Here is a 25,232-nt window from a genome sequence, read left to right on the forward strand (position 1 = left end):
TTAAAGAATCATTATATACTTACATGTTAGGCCAAAGTCAAGGTTATCTGATAACACCAGTTCAGTGATTTTCAAACTGATCCACAGGCAGAGCATTGAAAACCACATGGTCTAGCTTATCTATTTATGTATGTGTTCATGTAGATCAAGTTATAGCTTAAGCTCCAAGGAAATGTTCAACAGCCCACAGCCATCTCATCTATTCTCTAACCCAGAGCAAAGTCACTCTTGTTAAAGTCTCACCAACATTCATGGCAAGTATATTTACACAGTTTGTGAATTCCCTGTCTCAATATACTGGACTTCTTTGAAACATATTTTAATAATGTATCGGGAGCTGGAGAGATTGTACAGTGCTAAAGCACTTGTCTTGTATGTGACTGTCCTGGTTTTGATACCTGACATTCCATCTAGTCCCTCAACCACCACCAGGAGTAATTCCTGAGTGCAGATCCAAAAGTAATCACTGAGCATCACCAGATGTGGCCCAAAAAACAAAAGCAAAGGGCTGGAGGGAGTACAGTGGGTAGGATGCTTGCCTTGCAAGCGACTGACCTGGGTTTGGTGCCTAGTATCCCATATGATCCCCCAAGTAATGCCAGGAATAGTTTCTGAGTGCAGAGCCATGAGTAACCCCTAAGCAGTAATTGGTAAGGCTCATAAAACAAACAAACAAACAAACAAACAAAGAAGGTATCAAAATCCACTAAAACCTATTAAAACCATTTATAGTTTGTATTGCAAAAGAAAAGTTGAAAACCAAGAAAAAGAAGATGAACCCACAAGTTATAGGGTACATTGGACTGAATCCCCAGTATCCAGAGTCAGGATGACTTAATAAATCATTGTTGATTGAATAAATACAGTGTGCCCCTGCAGGAGAAATTGTTTAGGGATGGGAAAGTGGGTGAGTGGAGCCTTATGGATAAGCACATTCATGATCAAAAGGACATTCTGCTGCCCTGATGAGGGGTGGCAAGTGTGTGGAGGAAGTGCCAGGGAAGGCCCAAAAATGGAGTATGGGCTGGCAGATGCTAGCTACGCAAGAGGACTAGACTGACTAAGTGTACCCCTCTAAGCTCCCCAGCATAGATAAGGAGAGGGCACTTTGTACTTCAAAGCTCCCAAGTTCTTCTATACCCTATTATGTATAGTGAGTGTGCCACTGTGTGCCAGGCACATATTTAATGAGAAGTAAGAGGGGTAGGAACTGAATTTTTTTGCCCCACCTCCAAAATTCATCTACTAAAATTCTAATATACAGAGAGCAAAGCATTTGCCTTGTACACAACTAACCCAGGTTTTGATCACCATATGGTCCCCTGAGCCTGCAAGGAGAGATCCCTGAGTGCAGAGCTCTGAGCACAAATAGGTGTTCCCCTTCAAAAAATCCTATTATGTGATAGAACTTGGGGATTTATTTGGGGGGGGATTAGGGGGGTTTCACTTTTGGACCACACCTAGTGATGCTCAGGGGCTATCCCTAACTTAATATTGAGAATGTTCATGAAGGGGCTCAGGAGACCATATATGTTGCTGGGGATTGAAACAGGGTTAGCTACATGCAAAGCAAGCACCTTTCATTGTGATAGGATTTGAAGACAGGCTTTGGAAACTAATTAGTTTGTGCTGTTGTCTTTTTCCCCCAGCTTTTTATACCACATCTAGAGGCTTGCTCCTGGCTCTGTGCTCAGAGACTAGCCTTGGATGGCTCAGGAGATTATACGGGGTGCCAAGGATCAAACTCAGGTGGGCCAGGTGCAAAGCAAGTACCTTACTCACTGCACTACTGCTCCAGCCACAGCCACTGTTGATTTTGTTGGTTCGCTTGTTTTTTGGTTTTTGGGTCACACCCAGCAGCGCTCAGGGGTTACTCCTGGTTCTATGCTTAAAAATTGCTCCTGGCAGGCTCAGGGGACCATATGGGATGTCGGGATTTAAACCACTGACTTTCTGCATGCAAGGCAAATGCCTTATCTCCATGTTATCTCTCCAGCCCTACGCTTTTTTTTTTAAATCCATGTGACAAGTTAAACACAGGGACTTTAGACATGCAAGGTATTTGCTCTAATGCTGAGCCACATCCCTGGTCCTAAGAATAATTCAATTTATACACAGTCAGGTGGTGGGACTCTCATGATGAGATTTGTGACTTTATTGGGAGAGGAAGAAATATGCTCTCTCCTGGCAAGTGAGGCTACATACAGGGAGAAGGTCCATTTGCCAGTGAAATAAGGGACAGGAGTAGTCTGGGCCACACTTAGTGGTGTAGTTACTTACTACTGGTTCTGCACTCAAGAACCACTCCTGATAGACTCTGGGGACTATATGAGTTGTCAGGGATTGATCCCAGAGTGGATACATATAGAACAAATGTCCTATCCTCCTATCCACTGTACTATCTCTCTGGCCCCTCAAGATCTTTGATTATTTTTGCTTGCTGGTTCCCAGAGCAGTGAAAAATAGATAGTGATTGCTTAAGTTAGTCCATGGGATTTTGTTACAGCAGCCTCTGCAGACTAATACAAACTAAAATGGGAAGGGCTGAACATGGACATATCCCAGTTGAAACTTTCAGACTAAATAGAAGAATAGCACTCTGATAGCTTGATAACCTCAGGTATGAGTTACAGCACTGCAATTAAAACCCAGTGCTATCATTCTATAATTCATGCAGAAAGAATGTAAAGGAACCTTGGCTCCTCAGAGACAGATATACTGAGCAGAATTTCAGGAAAGATTGAGCAGAAGCCCTCCATGACAAAGGCTGATAGTTTCAGAGGCAGGTCGGGTAAGATTCAGAGGGTGAACTTGAGCTCTGAGCTCATGCTCATCAGCCAGCTCTGGTTCTTGGCACCTTATTTATGTTGATGTGTAGAGCAGGCCAGGCTCCAGCGGCCTTCACAGTTTCCAGTTCCAACTTCTTTAGATGGGCAGCAGCTTCGCTGTAAAGGGCAGGAGTGCCTGGACTCAGTTCTGTAGTAGAGCAGAAGGCACAAATAGGGAGACACAATTAATGACTCCTGCCCACCATCAGTGCACACCAATGATGAAGACTCAACATCTCAGTCAAGGTTTTAAAACTCAACTCTCCACATATGAGCTGGGTGGTCAGGGAAGCTTATCTCTAGAAATCTCTGTATTACATTTTTTTTTTTACTTATTTGTAAATATTTTGGTGTTGGGCCATACCCAGCTGTATTTAGGGATTTTTCTCAGTTCTCTGCTTAGGGATCACTCCTGATGGTGCCTGCAACCACTGTTCTAATTTTCTTACCTTTCTGAGTTTCTGAGTTATTTTTTTTTTCACTGAGAGTAAAATAACTTACCTTGCAGGATTATCATGAATCTGAATAAGGCCACTGGCATGTAAATGTTTTATAAATGGAAAAGCACCAGGCAAATTGAAAACCTCCATGTTTGGACTAATAGGAGTATAAATATTCTGTGAGAAACTGTTCCGTTGCTAAAATCAAATTGATCCATCTTGATTTTTTTGTTTTTTTTTTTTTTTTGGGCCACACCCAGTGGTGCTCAGGGCTGAGGCTCTGCACTCAGAAATTATACCTGGCAGGCTCAGGAGACCATATGGGATACCGGGGATCAACCCAGATTGGCTGCATGCAAGCCAAACACCCTACCCATTGTGCTATTGCTCCACCCTGATTTTGATTTCTTAACTACTGTACTTTGGAAATGTTGGACATCACCCCTCACACTGGCTTATATTTACCCAATAGTGCATTAGTATTAAATATTGAACACATATTGACCTTTGTTACAAGAATATCTGAGAAGCTGAAGTACAGAGATATCTGTAGTTCATCTTCCCCACTCCTGTTGGGGAAGGACAGACACTTGTGAGGATACTATAAGTAAAAGTAACAAAATGTGAGCATGTCTTACTATGTTACTATGGAAAACAGTATGGAAATTCCTCTCAAAAATTAATAATACAGCTATCCAACCAGATATTTCACTTCTGGGTATTTACCAAAGAAAATTAAATGTTAAATTTAAAATATATACATACTTTCATGTTTGATGCAGATTACTTACAAGCTGAGATTTGAAAACAAACCAAGCATAGACTAACGAAAGGATAAAGATGAGACATAAGGCTGCAGAAAAGGCTCAAAGCACTGGAGCGGATGCCTTGCATGTACTAGACCTTCAATTTGCTCTCTGGTGCCACATGATCCCCATCCCTGCCAGGAATTCCCAGATGGTCTGAGCATCACTGAACACAGACCTGCATAGCATGGTCCAGGGTCCCTGTAATATTCCCGAAAGTTCTTTAAGCTCTGTTTAGGCAGTACTCCTAGCTAAGTCCCCCCCTCCCCAAATAAAACCACAAACTGCCAACATAGCAAACCAGGTATAAAAGGAGAAAGAGAGAGAGAGAGAGAGAGAGAGAGAGAGAAAGAGAGAGAGAGAGAGAGAGAGAGAAAATGTCTGCTACGGAGGCAGTCATGGCAGAGGGACAGGACATTGGTGGTAGGAAATATGAATCAGTGAAGGGTGTTGTACATTGTATGACTGAAACTCAATCACTGACAACATTGTAACTGTTGTTACAAAATAAAAAAAACTGTATTCTGAACAACCTTTAAATCATGGTGTTTAAATAGAGTAATTAAAAAAAAAAAAAACCCTTGGGCTGGAGAGATGGCATGGAGGTAAGGTGTTTGCCTTTCATGCAGAAGGACGGTGGTTCAAATCCCGGCATCCCATATGGTCCCCCAAGCCTGCCAGGAGCGATTTCTGAGTGTAGAGCCAGGAGTAACCCCTGAGTGCTGCCAGGTGTGATCCAAAAACAAAAACAAAACAACAACAAAAAATAACCCAACATACACAGGATGTGATACATATACAATGGAAGAATATAGAGCTATAAAACTAATAAAATTGGGATTGGAATAATAATACAGTGGGTCCAGGAGTAACTCCTGAGCACCACAGGGTGTGACAGAAGGAGGAGGAGGAAGAACAGGAAGAGGAGGAAAGGAAGAGGAGGAAGAGGAGGAGGAAGAAGAAGAATGAAAATTCGCAATTTGCAGGACATAGATAAACCCATATGGTAACTGAAATCAGTCAAATGGAATATAATGAATATTATACATATGATTTTTATTCATAAAGGGAAGTTATTTTGGTTTATATTCCATACCCATCAGTGCTCGGAGATTACTCCTGGCTCTGTACTCAGGAATCACTCCTGGCATTACTCAGAGGACCATATTTAATGCCAGAGATTGAACCCAGGTTAGCCTCAGACAAAGCAAACACTCGACTTGCAATGCTATCACTCCAGTCCTGAGGTTTTTTTTTTTTCCATACTAGAGACAATCAGAGTCTATTTCTGGCTCTGTTCTCAGGTGTGATCCCCCAGTGATGCTTGGGGGATCATATGTGGTGCCAGGAATTAAACCAGGGCCAGAGGGATGCAAGACAAGTAACTTAAACCCTGTGCTATCATCTCTCTGATTCCTCATATGGGGAAGATTTTAAAAACAAATCAATACAAGGAGAAACAGACTCATAGATAAAGAAAAATGATCAATGGGGAAGGAACTGGGGGGGGGAGTGGGTGAAATGTGAGAGGACCATTTGTAGGGGGATATGGAAATAGACTTTTGGGATGAGAAATGGAGGAAGGCTGGAGAGCTTGGTAGGGTCAGGCTGCAAAGGACTGTGTATGGCCATGCATGGAATCTAATAGGCCTAATACTAGGCCTGAAGACCCGCTGAAAAGTCTCTAGTCATTGGGTCAGGCTCTGTAGCTATGAAATGAGAGTGCTGGAGAAAGTGAACTTTGAAGGCTCTCACAGTTAGCCAGACACAGTGAACAGGAGGCTTGCATAACCTAGGCATGGTAGTATGGCCAGGAATGAAAGTCTGTCTAGTCTTTATTCTTCAACACTAAGGGGATGCTGACTTCCTAATTCTCGCTCAAGCAAAGCCATAATTATTCCTTCTGGTCTCTAGCTGAAGACCCCAATGTCTCATCCTTTGGACAGCTCATAGACTCATGAGACATCAGAGTTGAGTGACTCCATGGCCATCGCCTCGAAGCCTTCTTTAGAGAGAAACCAGAATCTGGGAAGGGCTTGTCCCAATCATGACCACAAGGGAGCCTGAGAAATAGCTCCGTGGATTGTGTTGCAGGCTTGGCATGCAGGAGACATTGGTTGGATCCTGGGCACTGTATCATCTCCTGAGTTCAAAGTCTGGAGTAGCTTCCTAGCACTGCTAAGTATAGTCCCCAAAAAGATTAACTACAAGAAAATCAATATTGACAATTATTTTTGTTTGTTTTTTAGGCCACACTCAGCAGTTACTCCTGACTACATGCTCAGAAATAGCTCCTGCTTGGGGAACCATAAGGAGCCGGGGATCAAATTGTGGTCCGTCCTAGGTTAGCGTGTGCAAGGCAGATGCTCTACTACTTGCACCACTGCTCCGGCACCTGACCATTATTTTCTAAGCCTCATGACTCTGGCCTCTACCTCAATGTTTTTCCAGACCATCTGTGTGACAGAACCAGTTTCATTCCAGTTCCATCCTTATTGTCATAGGACAATTCTTTGATTAAAAGAATAGTGATAACAGGATCAGAGAGATAGTCCAGTGGTTAAGGCACTGACCTTGCGCCTTGCCAAACTGGGTTCAATCCCCAGCAATTGTGGTCCCCTGAGACTACTAGGAATGATCATGAGCACAGAGCATGAGTAAACCCCTGAGCATTTCTAGGTGTGGCCCAAAAACAAAAACTAAGATTAAAAAATAATAACAGTAAATATCAAGGAAAATGGATCATTGGCCAGTTCATTGGTTAACTCCATAAACTGGTATTACTCTTAAAAGAGAGACAAACCAAAAACTCAAGAGTACTCTGGTCCCGGACCAGAGAGGTGGTGCGAAGCAGCAAGGCGTCTGCCTTGCTGGCGCTAACCTAGGGCGGATCTCGGTTTAATCCCCTGGTGCTCCATATGGTTCCCTAAGCCAGGAGCTATTTCTGAGCACATAGCTAGGAGTAACCCCTGAGCGTCACTGGGTGTGGCCCCCCCCAAAACAAAGAGTACTCTGGTCCCACAACTGATTGTTCTGGGGCACACTGGGAGTGGGTGGGACTAGTCCCTTGAAACCTCAGCAGCTCCACACACACCCCACAACCACGCCAATGGACAAACATCACTACTTTTTTGCTGATCTCTGCAAGGGCCAAAACCTCTTGATCAATCAGGGAGACACTGGTGGCATGCTGGTTCTGGGGTTTGCCCCATAGCTTCTATCATTGGCTCAGATCCACAGAGCCTGGAATTCCAAATTTTTCAATATTGACATCCCTAAAGGAATGCGCCAAATCAGATGTGAAATTATAATAGAAGTCACCCAAAGTCAACAAACAGTAACATGAAATGCTCAAATAACATAGTAAACCCTCAGACAATATCTTAATGACTCCATTATAAGATATGATAATTTTCTCAAATTTTCTTTTAGTCAAGTTTTTTCCCCAGAAATTCCATTACTAGTTAGTGGCAACAAGCAATATTAAGTAAATTAACATAAAGTAAATATTAAGTACCTCCCAGGGGGGCAGACTTGGGGGAAGAGTAGGAAACTGAGGATAATGGTGGAGAGAATGTCACATTGGATACAGAGTTGGTGTTGGAACATAAAATGCCAGAAATAACTATGAGCCACTTTGTAAACTATGATGCTTTAAATAAAGCAATAAAAATGAAAAATCTCTAGGAATATAAAACCGACAAATTCAAGCAACCTTCTTTAAAAATTAGTTTGAACAGATATCTATACTATATCTATCACTCTGTCCTCATGCTCACAATGTTCAGTCGCTCACTTTCCCTGACCTCTCCCAGGACCTGTGATTGGGTGTACTGGATCAGAAGAGGTCTCAGAAACAGGACAGAGTGGGATGCCCAGGAATTAGAATGGAGTTTCTGGCTTCTTGTACCCTTCTTTATCTTTCCCATTACTGAATGTCTACATCTGCATTGCCCAAGGACCATGGGAGCAGAGAACTGCTAAGAAAAGACATAAGAGAAAAATTAAGAGTTGATGCAAAACCTTAACTCCCACCCCGACCATTATAGCCTCAATGTACAGGGCTCTTGTCCAGCCCTGGTTACCCCACACCCATACTGCCACTTTCTAGGTTGTACTCCCTAGTGAAGGTACCCCTGCCCGACCAGTGTACTCACTTGGAAGGGATTTGCTGCTGGAATTAGGGGACCTCAGAGGCCCTTCCTTATTCTCCAGGGTCAGCGAGAGGCCGTAGTTTGGTTGGTGCTGGTGGTGGTGCTGGTGCTGGTGGTGATGGTGGTGCCTTCCTGAAGCTTTGGTAGCAAAGGGTGTACCCCCATTCTCCTCAATGCCAAAAGGCAGCCTGTCGACACTGCTGAGCCCTGGGGAAGGGAGCGGGTAGCTGTGGAGGGTGCCAAAGTCAGGATTTAGAAACGCCAAGTGCCTTGATATTCCTGAATGTAATTGAGATGTGCTCGGTAAACATTAAAGACAAATCGATCCAAAGGGTCATTACTGAACAGGAGACAAAGGCAACAGTGCACTTAAGGAAAAATCAGAAAGTTAAAATTGTATATAAGAGATTTCAAAGTGAGAATTTGTATATATCAGACTTAAAATATGAAGAAAAAAAAAAAACAGACCCAACAACCCCAAACTAATCCTTAACTTTGAAATGAAATAAAGTTACAAAAAATATAAAAAAATAAAAAATAAAGAAATAAAGTTACATGTATACTTTTTTTTTTTTTTTTTTTTTTTTGGTTTTTGGGTCACACCCGACAGTGCTCAGGGGTTACTCCTGGGCCCATGCTCAGAAATCACTCCTGGCAGGCACGAGGGACAATATGGGATGCCGGGATTTGAACCAATGACCTTTTGCATGAAAGGCAAACGCCTTACCTCCATGCTATCTCTCCGGCCCATACTTTTTTTTTAAAACCACAAGCTGTTCTTAAAGTGGAAGGAGGGAATAAAAAGCAACCATAGAGGGCCAGAGAGAAAGCTCAATGGGCTGAGCATAAGCTTTGACAAAGGAGGCCCATGTTCAATCCCTGGACCACAGAGCTGGGAGTGATGCCAGAACACCCCTGGGTATGGCCCCCAAACCAACTTAAAAAAGAGAAATCACAGAAACATAATTTGTTGAGCATCTTCAGATGCAATGATTACATAAAACCTAAATAGATTTTGTCCTCTTGTTCATTCTTACCATGCAGAAAGCATCCATCAGTGTAATGGTCCAACATCCTTCAATTCCAATTACTCTTCTTCATTCTTTCTCTTTTGTTTTTGGGTCATACTCAATAGTTCTCAGGGCTTATTCCTGGTTTTGTGCTCAGAGATTGATCACTCAGGGATAATTTCTGGCATGGTTTGTGGGACTATATATGGTTCTGGGGATAGGACCCAGGTTGGCCATATTTAAGGCAAGCACCCTACCTGTTGTACTACTAGTACTTTGGCACAACCCCATATCCCCTTCTAACCAACCTTGCCCTAGTTGAAAGCCTGTTCTCTCCCACTAAGACTCTCAAAATACGTTCCTAAGGCCCTTCCAGCCACAGAGCTCTCCTGCAGCCCATCAAGCTCCATGGAGCAGGAGCTGGAATGCTCTTCTTCATTCTAGAGAGAGCCTGGCATGCCTTCCTCAAGGAGCATGAGTGCCTCTGTGTCACTAGTGAGTGATTCTTAACCTTTTTTTTTTTTGTTTTGTTTTGTTTTTTGTTTTTCGGGCCACACCCATTTGATGCTCAGGGGATACTCCTGGCTAAGCACTCAGAAATCGCCCCTGGCTTGGGGGGACCATATGGGACTCCAGGGGATAGAACCGCGGTCCATCCTACACTAGCGCTTGCAAGGCAGGCACCTTACCTCGAGCGCCACCTCTCTGGCCCCAGATTCTTAACCATTTTAAGGCAGACACACCTTTGCAAATCTGATAAAAACCATCATCCTTCCCTATAGAAAAAGACACACTTACTACTCTTCACATTCATTTTCAGCTTCTCTAAAAGAAGTCTGAGCAAAATCTAGATTCCTATATGTATCATTCCTAGCCACTGCTCCCTCCTCCAAGCCTTTTCTTTTTTTTTCCAGGTTATCTCCTACTACAACCTTCACTATATTCTATGTCCTTCCCATCCTGGTGTTTTTTTCACCACTTTAGCAATACTAAACTTTCTGTTTACATCTGTATACCAGATTTCTACTGCCTATTTCTTCACTCTGCATTTATCTCAACCTATATATATTCATACCATACACTAAACCATTCTTTTCCATAAAAAGTGGGAAGACCTAGGATACTGGGTTTGAAGTTGGTTCTCTGAATTACTGACCACTGAGATATCTGAGAGGGTTATTTTTTTAATATCAAAGAGAGGCAGAATTAGAAGTTAGATAAGAAAAATTATGTATGTAGGTCCGTAGCAATAGCATAGCAGTAGGGCGTTTGTCTTGCACATGGCTGTCCCGTGTTCTATCCCTGATATCCCATATGGTCCCCTGAGCCTGCCAGGAGTGATTTCTGAATGCAGAACTAGTAGTAACCCCTAAGTGCTACCAGGTATAGTCCCCAAAACAAACAAAAAAAGGTATGTAAAAAGTTATAAATTCCACTTATTAGCATGTCAGGTGTGTTATTATTATTATTATTATTATTATTATTATTATTATTAGGTGTGTTAAGCTGTGTTAAATTAGAGGGGAAGGGCAGGCAGTAAGGAAAGAGGGGGGAGGGCAGGAGGGAAACTATGGATATTGATAGTAGGAAATATGCACTGGTGAAGGGATGGGTGTTGGACATTATATGACTGAAACTCAATGATGAACAACTTTATAACTGTTTTTCATGGTGATGCAATTAAAACATTTATTTAAAAAAATGAAAGTCAGCATACAATGCACCCCAGGACTCCAGTGTGATCCCAGCAGTATTGCTATTGAAGTTCTGTTTCTTGTTTTGGGGGTGGAGTGATGGCTGGGTTACACCCTAGTTCACCTGTGCTTAGGAATGACCACTGGCAGTGATCATTGGGATTCCAATGGATTCCAGTTGGATCAGGTGATTCCAACTGGGGTTGCCTCATTGCAAGGCAGGTGCCTTAACCCCCTTACTTACTCTCTGTCTCCCAATTTCTCTCTTCTCTCTTCACTCCATTCTACCCATTGTGATAGAGAGGTGTCTGTGATCCCATTGAGGTGAGTGCCTAAATCTTTAGGAGACTGCATTGGGAAGGGCCCAGTTCTTTGCTGTAGGAAGGTGGGGAGGGCTGCCTCTATACTGTCTAATCTCCCCTACACTGTGGATCTAAGCCTGTCTCCTCCCTGACTCCAGGATCCTGGCTTGCCAAATGCATGGTGCTCCATCAGACAGGCTTGCACAGTGAATAATGGGATCATTATTCAGACTACCTTAATCATTGTAATGCATTATTATTATTTAATGATATTATGATAGTTCTTCAATTATTATGATAATAGCATAATTACTCAGAATAATCTTCTAGAATCCACAATCAGAACTGTGGCCAGTGCAGGAGACTGCACTGGGAGAGTCCTGAGCAGAAAGCAACATTAACAGGTATATTTTCCCCTCAGAAACAAAATCTGAGCGGCTCGAGGACTCACACACTTTCCAGATCAATTAAGTTCTGTATGACACAATTTGGAGGAATAAACTTGGGGATTTAATCCTGTATAAGAAATGGCAAAATTGGGGCCGGGTAGGTGGCGCTGGAGGTAAGGTGTCTGCCTTGCAAGCGCTAGCCAAGGAAGGACCTCGGTTCGATCCCCCGGCGTCCCATATGGTCCCCCCAAGCCAGGGGCGATTTCTGAGCACATAGCCAGGAGTAACCCCTGAGCATCAAACGGGTGTGGCCCAAAAACCAAAAAAAAAAAAAAAAAAAAGAAATGGCAAAATCATAGATACCAAAGTCTCAGACTATCCTGTACAGGGGTTTTTAACCCTGGATATCTATAAACATCTCTCTGTCTGTCTGTTTTGTCTGACTCACTCACTCCTGATGCAATGCAGAGCTGGTGCCTTAGAAAAAGCCTAGCAACTCTGCAAAAATGTCCAATCTACACTCACTGCATTATCCAGCTAGTCCACTCCTGGATTTGAGTGCTCAAATGAAATGAAAACATGTCCGTACAAGAACCTGAACCCGAAGAATCATGACTAACATAATCCATCGTCTCATTATTGTGAAGCAGCAGGGACAGTCTACATGTCTACCAGTGGTGGGAACAGAAAAATGAAATTGAGCAGACCCATCTATTAGAATTTTGTTCAGCAATAAAATGGAAGGAAATCTTGTTCCATTCTGTGTGGCTTGGATGAATCTTGACTACATCTGCTAAGTAAAAGAACCCAGACTCAAAAGGCCACATGAAAACCTGTAGGTAACATCCAGAAAAGTCAAAACCATGATGAATCAAAGGGGATGTGTGGCTAGGATGGGGTTACTAGAAGGTCGCTAGGATGGGGGAGTATGACTGTTACTACTAGGGCACCAGATCCCTTTTTAGGAGAGGCAAAAGAAATATTTTCTTGGGGGGGGGGTGGTTAGGCCACACCTGGTGGCAGTCAGAGGTTACTCCTGGCTCTGTGCTCCGAAGTCGCCACTGGAAGACTCAGGGGACCATATGGAATGCTGGAAATCGTCTGTCCCAGGTCAGCCATGTGCAAGGCAAATGTCCTATTGCTGTGCTAGCGCTCTGCCACCCCCCAAAAAAATTTCTTTCTCCTCCTCCTCCTCCTCCTCTTCTTCTTCTTCTTGCTTTTGGGACACACCTGGTGACACTCAGGGGTTACTCCTGGCTTTGCGCTCAGAAATCGCTCCTGGCATGGGGGATCAAATGGGAAGCCCAGGATCGAACCCAGGTCCAACCTGGGCCAGCTGTGTGCAAGGCAAAAGCCCTACTGCAGTGCTATCGCTCTGGCCTCTCAAAAAAATTCTTTTTTTTTTTTTTTTTCAAAAAAATTTCTTGGGGCCGGAGAGATAGCATGGAAGTAAGGCGTTTGCCTTTCATGCAGAAGGTCATTGGTTCAAATCCCGGCGTCCCATATGGTTCCCCGTGCCTGCCAGGAGCAATTTCTGAGCATGAAGCCAGGAGTAACCCCTGAGCACTGCCGGGTGTGACCCAAAAACCACACACACACAAAAATAAATTCTTAAAGACGATTATTGTGAGGGCTGCATAACCAAGTGAAAACCCCAAGAAATACCATTTCACCAGGTGAATTTATATGCTGTAATTTATATTTTTAATAAAATTGATTTTAAAAAGTTGCCAGGGAAGGAAGACTTTGGAAACAATCTATGCCCTGTCCCCTACCCAAGACCAGTGTCATCTCCCTTTAGATTCAAAGTGCACTGGACTAAAGACAAAGGAATATAAAGAGAACAGACAGGAGCAAGCAGTAATAACATTCATTCTTGAATTAAAAACTAACAAGCAAGGGCTGGAGCGGTGGCGCAAGCAGTAGGGCATTTGCCTTGCACGTGCTAACCTAGGACAGACCACGATTTGATCTTCCAGTGTCCCATATGGTCCCCCAAACCAGGAACAATTTCTGAGTGCATAGCCAGGTGTAACCCCTGAGTGTAACCGGGTGTGACCCAAAAATCAAACAACAACAACAACAAAAAGACTAACAAGCAGGGGCCAGAGCAATAACACAGCAGTAGAGTATTTCCCTTGTACGAGGCTGACCCAGGACAGATCTGGATTTGATTGCCGGCATCCCATATGGTCCCCCGATCCTGCCAGGAGCAATATCTGAGCACAGAGCCAGGAGTGACCTCTGAGCACCACTAGGTTGTGGCCCAAAACCAAAAACAAACAAATTAAAAAACAACTAACAAGCTGTGGGATAAGGAAGATTAGACTAGAAAGGAGAGGTGCTGTGTGCTTAGGAGATGGTGGGGTGCAGTACTTTGGACATCAGTACCATAAACTTTAACACTATCGTAACCATGTGACCTAAATAAAAAATTCCAACAAACAAATGAGAGTCCAGTCAGGACTGAGAGTCACTGCTCCCAGCCAGCTTCCTTGTTCTCCTCTGGAGGAACAGAGCGGCCGTGGGAGTGAGGTGACCGGGTCACACAGCAGTCACTGGCTGGGCCTGGGGTTCCATCTGGGAGTCCTGCCTCTCTGCTCACTGCCACACATAGTCCCATCTGTCGCCATACCCCATCTGCCTTGGCAGCAGGTGCTCTCTTTGGGGGAAACCCCAAGTCATCCTCTGATCCCTGCTGCCCCAGACATCCCTGTATAGACATCCAGTCCTCCCAATGGGGTGGCACGCACTATAGGAACAGAGACTGGCCACACCACATGTCTCTGTGCCTTCTGCTGTGTAAAGAAAAGCACTAAGCATATCGACAATTCACTGACACTGATCTATGACTAAAACAGTACTTCAAGTAAGAGATTGCTTTGCACAGAGCCAACTTGAGCTTGATCTCGGGTACCACTTATGGTCCTTGAGCATCACCAGATACAGCCCCAGATCCCCTCTGACCACTAGCTGGGTGGCCTGGGAAGTCCCTGGGACTGCATATCTCTGTGGGTCCTTGCAGTGAATTAGTCACCAATGAATTCTGCCACTACTTGAGTGCCAGCTTTTGTACCTGGCCCCATAGTAGGCACAAGGGTCAAAAGATAAGGCAGATAGGATCAGAGTGTTAGCACAGTGGGTAGGGCATTTGCTTTGTACATGCCGGGTTTCAATCCCCATCATCCCATATGGTTCTCAAAGCCTGCCAGGAGTAACATCTGAGCACCACCGGGTATGCCTCCCCCCCCCACACACACAAAATAAAAATAAAGCAAAACAAAAGACAAAGCAGGGGATATTTTTAACCCTTATTATTCAAGTCCTGGGCAGGTGACAGGACCTTTGATAAGAGAGACATGAATGTCCATCACTTGGATCAGAGCCATGAGGAAGGATGTAGGTGGATGTTGGGAGAGCAAGTTCTCACCTTTCCCCTGAAATGAAGAATAGATGAATGCTCCCCACAAGGCCAAGGAATCACTCTTCTCTGTCTCATCAACTGGGAATGCCATTTCCTACAACAAGCACACTTTCCTCAGTGCTCCCTGATTTATCCTTTGCTGTCCCTGATGAGCTCTATCCCTACTCCTGTCTTACTTCTCTGCAAGTTTCACTAACAGGAGGATCCAAGAGATGAAGTCAAGGTAATTCTCCTCCATCTGAACCACAGGTGAGTTTGCTGCAGTAGTTACAACTCTCTTGAGGCACCAACCAGTTCCCTGGTTCTGAGTTCTTTGTCTTCTGCCCTCTACTTCCCCCCTGTTGTCCCCCAGCATGGAGATGCATGTATTTGACTGAGATGTTCCCACACTCAGTGAGGAGGCACTCAAGGTGCCACACTTGGTCACTAACCCCTTGTACCTTATTTTGGTTTTGAGGTCACACCTGGTGGCACTCAGGGGTTACTCCTGGCTCTGTGCTCATAAATCACTCCTAGCAGGTTCAGGGGACCATATGGGATGCCAAGAATCGAACCCAGGTCTGTCCTGGGTAGGCTGTGTGCAAGGCAAACGCCCTAACCACTGTGCTATCTCTCTGGCTCCTCATACTTTCTTTTGGTTGCTTTACTGAAGGCACCTCACATACTGCTTCATCATGTCATGCCCAAGATTACACTTTAGAGTGGTACTGGGGATCACAAAGAGCAATGCCACCAGGATAACACTTGGCAAGTGAGGGATGGTACTGGGGATTGAACCCTCAACTTCATATCTACAAGGCAGATCGATCCAACTGTTAACTCATCTATTTACCTATTGTGCCAGTGCCAAAGTATCATAACTACTTTTGCCCTGAATGTGTTAAAAAAATTTGGGAGGGGGAAACCACACTCATCTGTACTCAAGGATTACTTCTGATAGTGCTCAGGGGACGATATAGAGATGTCAGGGATTGAACCTAGGCCACTTGTATGCAAAGCAAGTATCCTTTCTATTGTACTATGGCTCTAGTTTCCTATTGAGATCTTCTTTACTGTATATATATATATATATATATATATATATATGTATATGTATATATATATATTTGTTTGTTTGGTTTTTGGTTATTTTGGACCACATTCAGCAGTACTCAGGGCTTACTCCTGACTATCTGATCAGGGATCACTGTTGGTAGTGCTTGGGGAGACCATATGAGGTACCAGAGATTGCACTTAGGTCAGCCACATGCAAAGTGGCCTTACCAACTCTACTATTGCTCTGGTCCTTATATATTTTTTTTTACTGGGGATGGGGTCATTTCAAGAAGTACTCAGGAGGGCAAAGGCTGAGAAATGGGCTGGATGGTTCAATGTTCAGGACTGGCAGTGTGGTTCAACTAGGGCCAACTAGAGTTTAACTAAAGTCCCAACTAGTGCTGAGACTCCCTAGGACTGACTTGTTGATGCTCAGAGGCCTAAAATCAGAGTGCCAGAAATCAGACCTGGGTTTTTGTGATGACAGCATGGGCCTGACTCCGAAGTCATCTTAAGTCTTACTAAAAAAAAATTGTTTTTTTTTTTGTGGGATGGAACAGCTAGCAGTGCTCAGGGATTAATTACTCCTCGATTTGTGCCTAGGATGACTTAAGGCAGGGTTCAGGAACAATATTTCCTGTCGGGGATTAGTTGGCCACCTGCAATCCTCAATAGCTATACTATCTCTCTGACCCCCAGATTTTTTAAAAAATATCCTTCAGTCATAATTTTTAACTTTCCATAAAGGTATAAAATATAACTTATTTATTCCTGGATGTTATTTCAGTGTTGTTACTATTGAACATGAAAGTTTGTTAACGATTACAAACCTGTCTCTAGATATACGTAGGATATTTTGGCCTCTGGCCATTTTGCTGAGTTCTCTTATTAATTGGAATTCAGTTGCATTTTAAGAAGACACTCATGGGAATTCTGTTTCTCCTTTTCTAACACTGATTCATTATTTTGTTTTCTTGGCATAATAAATTAGTCTCCAGAATGATAATGAATATTAACAGTCATCCTTGGCTTACTTCTGAAGTATGCAGATTAGCTCGTGTTTTTGATGATCAGATTAGAGGCAAGTCCTCATATCCTTAGCATACATTGAACCTTGAAAGATTAGCATAACTTATCCATGCTCTTCCTACATAAACACTTTTTTTTTTGACCAAGCTCTTGAAAAAGAACCTGTTCTCAAAGTTCTCTTGGTATCACTCAAGCATATTGGTGCAATTTTAAAGATCCATTTTTCAAGATACAGTAGGCATTTGCATCTCCAATTCTTCTGGTGTGGCACTGGATGCCATCATTGCTTTGTATGCTGAAATCTATTCAGCAATGACATAGGCAAACATTGTCATAATTTTCCAGGCCATTTGTCTCAACCTGAAAACTTGAAGTCATTTTACTTGAAGTAAAATATTTAGTGACCACTTTCTTTTCTTGAACTTCAGTGCCCTCTTTGTCCTCCTTAACTTCAGCAGTTAGTACACTGGCAGATTCCCTTGTTGAAAAAGAAAACAAAACTTTTGTCCTTGGCACCACACCTAACAGTGCTCAGAGATGGGAACATACTTGGTGCCAGAGATCCAACTGGAGTTGATTACATGTAAGCCAAATGATTTAAGCCCTGTACTTCCCCCTGCTTTAGGAAAATAGAATTTAAGCTGCCCTGCCCTATTGGTCTCCCAGACTGTTTTCAAGAATGACTGTTGGGGGCTGAAGTGGTGGTGCAAGTGATAAGGCATCTGCCTATCCTAGTCCTAGGATGGACTGTGGTTCGATCCCCCAGCATCCCATATGGTCCCCCAAGCCAGTAATGATTTCTGAGTGCAAAGCCAGGCATAACCCCTGAGCATCACCGGGTGTGGCCAAAAAAAACAAAAGAAAAGAATGACTGGGGACTAGAATTAGACACTGCTCAAAGGACTGAAGCAAAAGCTTGGAAAACACCAGGATCTGTCCTATTGAATCCTCTGCACCTAAGGTCTCCAGAGCAGCACCAGGTGTGGCACTGGTAGGGTCCAGAGCTACAGTGATCAGCACCATATTATCAGGTCCAAGCTTTAAATTCTTCAGTTGACTGGCTACCAGGATACTTAGCACTGCTCGGGTAGCTCCCTTCCTTTAAGAGTGCCTATTTCTGTCATTCATCCTTCCTGTTATGACCAAAATATGTCACCTCAAAATTCAGAGGCCCTTCAAAATGAAAAAATTCTACATAGTCTGCTGTCAATATTTTCATTGTTCGGGTGGGGTGACAAGGGTTAGGTCACTCTGGGCGGCGCTCAGGGATTACTCCTGACTCTGTGCTCAGAAATCGCTTCTCACAGGCTCAGGGGACCATATGGGATGTCAGGAATTGAACCTAGGTCCACCCTAGGTCATATGTGTGCATGACAAAACCCTACTGCTATGCTATTGCTTTGCCCCCTATGTTTTCATTTTTAATGCCTCTACCTTCCTTCTCTTAAAATATCTTCTTACCATGATCAATAGAACTGGGAGCTGAACAGCAAAGGGGCTGGCCAGGGGGAAAAGCTGTAGAGTAATGGTGTCAGGTTCTTGGCATTGGTGAAGAAATTGGTACTATAAAACAGTGAAAAATACTGTTTTTATACTGTCCAATACTGTTATAAACTATGATACTGCAATAATTTTTAAAATAAAAGTATTATCTTAAATTGTAGGTTCTGAGAGCCTTTGTTTCTCAGATGATCTATCATAGATATTCAGGGCCCATGGGAAAAATACTCCCTTTTGGATCTCTGACATTTCCGAAATCCAATCTCCAAAAGATTAGATTATATGGATGATTACACTCTGAATTTCACTCATTTCATATGAACAATTCCACAATGTCAGGCTCGTTTTCTCTCAAGGCTCCTGTCACTAAGTTCCAACCTCATCTTCTTTTGCTGACAGAATTAATCACAAGAACCCCCAGTGGTGCTTCTTCTATCTTCCACCCTCAGTTCCCACTTCCAAAAGCCAGGTCAGCCAAGGGAAGAGCAGATGCTCTGTCTTCCCTGGAATGCCAATACCTGAACAGTCAAGAAGTCCCTGAGAGGTCATATGCCAGCATGATGTCTAACATCCAGGCCTCCTTGATCCCATCCTCAGCATCTCCTGCACAACCCACCATGAGGACTTGCCAGCACAATGGTGTTACCTTTCCATGACAACTGTTTCAGTTCCCTAGTAGGATTCATGGAGCAGGAGCCACTTCTAGGAAACCCAAGGAATGCACAAAGTTTCTAATGATTTTTCACAGGAGATGGGGGGATGAAAGACTGCCTCCTAGTTGAGCTGCAAAGTAAATACAATTCCATATTCCCAAACAGAACTAAAACTTCAAGAAAAGGCTGACAAATGATACTGATATCAAGCCTGTGGTTTGGACCATTGCTTTGCTCCTTCCTTGGACTCAAGGAGTGGGAAGCTCCCAAGCGTATTTCTCTCTAGAGTGCTACAGAAAAAAATCTCTGCCAATGGCAAGAAAAAGTTGAGCAGCTCAGTTAATGATGGGTCTATAACCAATGGCTAAGAACCATGGTTCTCCAGTGGAAATGCCTTTTCCAAGCTCTACAGTTACCAGCTTGGATTTTTTTTTTTTTGGTTTTGGTTTTGGGGGCCACATCTGATGATGCTCAGGGGTTACTCCTGGCTATGCGCTAAGAAACTGCTCCTGGTTTGGGATATCATATGAAACGCTAGGGATCTGTTCGTCCTGGGTCAGCTGCGTACTAGGCAAACGCCCTACGGTGCACCTCCACTTTGGCCCAAGAATTACCAGCTTTTAATAGGTGACAATGGCAGCCAGAATCTGATTGCCTGCCTGAATACTGGGGCACTGGCCAGGGTCACTATATACAGAGGGGGAAAAAAAAATCAAAGCCTACAATTGGTGTGCCCTGCCTCCATTCTGTGACATCTATTCATTGATTAAACCCGCCAACAGTCTATTGAAGCAGGGGCAATTATAAGGAAATGGGCCAGAAAAATGAAGAGGTTTCCCAGAGTAGCACAGCCAGTACAGAGCTGAGACTCAACACAGCGATATGAACAAAGGCAACAGTGCCATGCTGTGATGAGAAGCGAGTGGACACTTAGCTGTGGCTTTGCTGTGGCTACTCATGGGATAATGGGTAACTCATTTCACTTCCAAGAGCCTCATTTGGGGACATTTATTAAGCCAGAAACTAAGACTAAACTTAGTCTCTGACATGACTAATGGGGAGATAAAATAAGATATATTACCCCAGCCGGAGAGATAGCCTGGAGGTAAGGCATTTGCCTTTCATGCAGGAGGTCATCAGTTCGAATCCCGGCATCCCATATGGTCCCCTGTGCCTGCCAGGAGCAATTTCTGAGCCTGGAGCCAGGAATAACCCCTGAGCACTGCCGGGTGTGACCCAAAAACCACAAAAAAAAAAAAAAAGATATATTATATTACCCAAGGTTCTCAAGCTTATTTGATCTTTACTGCCTTCTTTTTAGGGGAAGGAAAAAAAATAAAGAATTCAGTCAGCATCCACCTCAAAGTTTATCTTAAGAAAATACACAGGAAGTGTCTCTCCACCCCCTTATTTCTGTGCTTCCAAGGGTCATTATCACCTACTTTGGAAGAAACTGCTTATTAGTCCACCACCATTTTGATATTTGCCATTTATTCCATTTATTTATTTTTGGTTTCTGAGGCCAGACCCAGCTGTGCTAGGGATTTAATCCTAGCCCTGTGCTCAGGGACAACTCCTGATGGTGCTTAGGGAACTATATATAGTAGGAGGTATCAAATTGGAGTCAGAAGACAGCAGGGCAAGTGCCTTAACAACTCTGTACTGTCTAGATCAAGATTACTCAGTTTCAACACAGTAGAAACTACACATCAACCAAGCAGGTCATCAGAGACCAACAAACTGCTACAGGTCATTATTAATTCCATGTAAGCAAAGCACTTGGTATAAAATAGAGAATCTATTTGAAAACTGTACCTTTTCCATAATGGGACTGAAGAGAAAAATATGGCACAGTCTTAGAAAAGCAACACATTCCAAATGTTAAGGTCTATTAATTAAAGATGAGTTTTCACAGTAACTCAGTAGTTTTATTAATTTTTTAAGTGACTAGAGATAAAACATGACTCTACCTCAATTTTACCTTGTCTGAAAAGGTCAGACTTTACATGTTGCAGGCCTGGTTTAGATACCTTTGTGTGGACTTCTAATTGGCCAAAGGAAATTGTCCCAATTTGTATCTTTCAACAGGCTTTATAAGCAATCAACTTGGAACTAATTCTGGTGTTAGCATAGGTTCTATTGGAATCCACACTTGATTATTAGGGTCTGATAAATGTGAACAACCTGAGCCAAAGGCACCACAATCTTTTGCAACATCAGTTCCCTGGAGCTATTTATGAAAGCACTTGGCCCAACATCAATGCATAGTATCTATAGCTAGTGTGTGCGTGGTGTAGCAGGCTATATTTAATTCTCCTAGGTCATTTATCAAGCGTCTATTCCTGAAAGCTTCACTTTGGTCATGAATTCCCCCGCTGTTCCTAACTTGACATTAAATGGTCTCTGACTGTAAAACCGTGGAACAAAACATCCCCATTTCAAAGAGTGATGAGTCTTTTACAGCTTAATGAGAATTCGAAACTCTTTCCCAGGTGAACCTAAACAGGACCTGTGACTCCATCTTTGAGTCTAGACTTTTCTGGTGGCAGAGCTGTGATCAAGAGGTTTCAAAGAATGACTGTAAGTAGGCATGAACATTTTCTATCAAAAATCCACTTAATCCTAGTGAAATTTCTTTTTTTTGGAGGGGTGGCCACACCCATACGCCTGGCTCTGTGATCAGAAATTGCTTCTGGCAGGCTCAGGGGACCATATGGGATGCCAGGAATTGAAACCAGATCTGTCCTGGGTTGGCTATATGTAAGGCAATGCCCTGCCACAGTACTATTGCTCCAGCTTCCAATCCTAGTGAGATTTGTGTCACATTTTGCACTGACTCCCAATTTCATGTGAGGCTTGGATGAATATTTACCATGGGGCTGTAAGTAGTGATGAGAAGATCCAGGATTTTAGCAGTTGTAGATCAACATTAGGATCTGAGTTCAAAGAATAAATATTTCATAAATTCATCTTGGCACAGCAACTCATAAGAAAAAGTTCATTTAGGGCTCAGAGTGGTAGCACAGCAGTAGGGCATTTGCCTTGCACACGGCTGACCCAGAACAGACATGAGTTTAATCCCGTATCCCATATAGTCCCCGAACCTGCCAGGAGCTATTTCTGAGCACAGAGCCAGGAATAACACCTGAGTGCCATTGGGTGTGGTCCCCCCCAAACAAAACAAAAGTTTATTCAATTTCTGTCCTGCTTTAAAAAAAATACTGATACAAATATAGTTGCTTTTCATTAAAGCATTCACTTCTGATAAACTGAAGTGCTTTCCCTTCCTGGTGTCTTTTCTGTGCTTCTCTATTCTTTCCTCTTTGCTTTCCATTTTTTTCCCTCCCTCCCTCCTCCTTTTTGATTTTGGGGAAGGCATGTAGGGGATAGAACTATGGCCCCACATGCAAGCCAAGTGCTGCATATCCTGGTGCTGTCTCTGGTTTCTTATAGTCCACAAATGCCCTTCCTCCTACCCCAAGGGAGCTCTCACTTCAGCATTCCAGTGCCCTTTATCTTAATTGATTGTGAAAATGGGGCCCCACAGCAGTTTTGCCCAAAGTTTACTCCTGACTCTGCTCAGAGATCACTGTCGGTAGTGCTTAGGGATGCTGGGATCCAACCCAGGTTGGCTACATGCAGGGCAAGCTTCTAGGGGGCTGTACTACTATCTCTCCACCCACTAGACTTTTTTTTTGGTACAGGTTAGTAACCGTATTAACAGGTTTGCCTTAGTCATCGTTTTAAATTTGTTCCCACCAAGTATCATCCCAGAGCCCTCAAGCAACAAGAAGACAAAATAATCATTGTCAAGAAAGCGCAGCTGTCAGAGTGTAAAATAATGTTTAAAAAGACAATTCTTGATTGATCATCCTTTGCATTTCTAAGAGTGATGGCAGATCTAGTCAGGAGCTGAGAGTGTATTTTTCCACTCCAACACCATCCAAATTCACCCACATGAATGAAATGATTATTCATTTCAGAATTAAGTTCATGTTTGATGAATAAAAAATGCATGCTCTAACAAGGACAGGTTTCAAACATTATAACTGCATAAGACAGCAATACAAGTGGAAGCTAGAAACAAACTGCATACATGTGTCTGAAGTGACACAGAGGATTCGTCTGTGTTGATTTTCATTAGTATTGAAAATCTCCCCAATGATCTTTTCTGTTTCCCAATTTTGTAGGTTTTGAGAAGCTTCTATAAGAAATAGCCTTCGTTAGCTTCTGAAGCCACACCCAGGGCCTAATTCTAAGACCCTGTGTAATTGTCTTTAATATAGTGCCCATTATTCAAGCATGGAAAGAGTATGGCTTAGCTATTAGCATAGAAACACCTCTTGCTTTTGAGGTCTCTGTTATAACAGAAAGTAGATGCTTAATGCATTTTCCATTCAGGAGGGGACAATCAGGTAGATTTCTAAAGATTTCTTAGAGCATAAGCTTACAAGGATGTGAATCTAATTATGTGGAGCTTTCTGTACTGCTTAGACTACAGTGTCTTGGGTACTTTTAATCCTCTGGTCTCTCTCCAATAAAACCACTAGTGAGTCTTGAGATGTAGGTGTGATTTTAGGTCCAATATAGCAGAAATTTAATTGTAACTAAAAGTCAATCTGTCTTCAACTGGTGCTCAAATGCAACAGGAAGTCGAAGGAGAAAGTTTTCTAAAAGCTTCCAAAAGGAACCAAACTGTACCTATTAGAAATTAATTCCTGGGCCCGGAGAGATAGCACAGCGGCGTTTGCCTTGCAAGCAGCCAATCCAGGACCAAAGGTGGTTGGTTCGAATCCCGGTGTCCCATATGGTCCCCCGTGCCTGCCAGGAGCTATTTCTGAGCAGACAGCCAGGAGTAACCCCTGAGCACCGCCGGGTGTGACCCAAAAACCAAAAAAAAAAAAAAAAAGAAAAGAAATTAATTCCTTTATTGGGGATGGGACAATAGCACAGTGGTAGGGCATTTGCCTTGCACATGGCCATCCCTGGATGGACCTTGGTTCAATTTCTGGCATCCCATATGGTCTCGTGACCCTGCCAGGAGTGACTTTTGAGTGCAGAGCCAGGAGTAAACCTTGAGTGCTGCTGGATGTGGCCCCAAAACAAACAAAATAAACAATGAAAAAAATTAATTCCTTTATTATTTTTCTATTGTGGGTTTGGGGCCAGATCTGGCTGCACTCAGGGGACAAGATATAGTGATGGGGATCAAACCAATATCAGCCACACACAAGGCAAGCACTTTACCTGCTGTTCTCTTCAGCTCCCACCATGGTTGTTATGTTATCCCCAAGTTCCTTTTCTTTTTTTCATCTTCAGGGCATGATCTCATGCTGATTATTAGCTATACTTCTGGAAACTGGCTTTGAAAACTGGCAAATATCAATTCTTCCAGCTTCTATAACTTTACTATTATAAAAGCTAAGATGACATGATTAATTTTACTTCATCCGACTGATCATGTTTTAAGGAGCAGGACTCAAGAATAGGATTCCAAATCATTCTCCAAAAAAAAAAAAAAAGGTACTTGAAAAGATTAAAAGGTGTGTGACCTTACTGAGAGGGGAAAAATGCAATTAAAGCAGAAAGTCTGCTCTTTACCCATCGGACTAACAAAGGCTTAGAAAAGTTAGTGAAGGCAGCGAAGGCTGTGAGCTGGCTTCCGGTGGGATCACAGAGGGAAACTGATGAAGTAGCAGAGGGAAAGGAGCTTAGGCAATCTTTGGAGGGAAATCTCATTAGGCGGTATCCAAAGTCAATATGCAAATACCTTTTGACTCAGCGGCTCTACTTGCAGGGAATTTATTCACAGATAGATTTGTTCAAATGCACAAACAGGATGCCCCAAGGTGGCCACAAAATTGTCAATTTAGAGACTAGAGGCAGCTGAAATGTCTATCAATATTAATTGGTAAAATAGATATGCTTGTTTACACACAGAATAGCTCTAGATTGGCAGAATAAACGT

General features: G+C 43.1%; 1 protein-coding gene across 3 annotated transcripts in view; it reads right to left on the reverse strand.

Moving 5' to 3' along the window:
* Window positions 1-25,232, reverse strand: part of EPB41L4B (erythrocyte membrane protein band 4.1 like 4B) — a 170,332-nt gene that overhangs the window by 46,068 nt on the left and 99,032 nt on the right. For all 3 annotated transcript variants that reach the window (XM_049784518.1, XM_049784525.1, XM_049784508.1), the window contains exons 16-17: window positions 8,232-8,455; window positions 2,858-2,976 (exon numbers count right to left, since the gene is read on the reverse strand). In XM_049784518.1, coding sequence (XP_049640475.1) covers window positions 2,858-2,976; window positions 8,232-8,455 — 343 coding nt within the window. The remainder of the gene's footprint in view (window positions 1-2,857; window positions 2,977-8,231; window positions 8,456-25,232) is intronic.

Source organism: Suncus etruscus, chromosome 1, assembly GCF_024139225.1.
Source record: "Suncus etruscus isolate mSunEtr1 chromosome 1, mSunEtr1.pri.cur, whole genome shotgun sequence".
NCBI lineage: Eukaryota > Metazoa > Chordata > Mammalia > Eulipotyphla > Soricidae > Suncus > Suncus etruscus.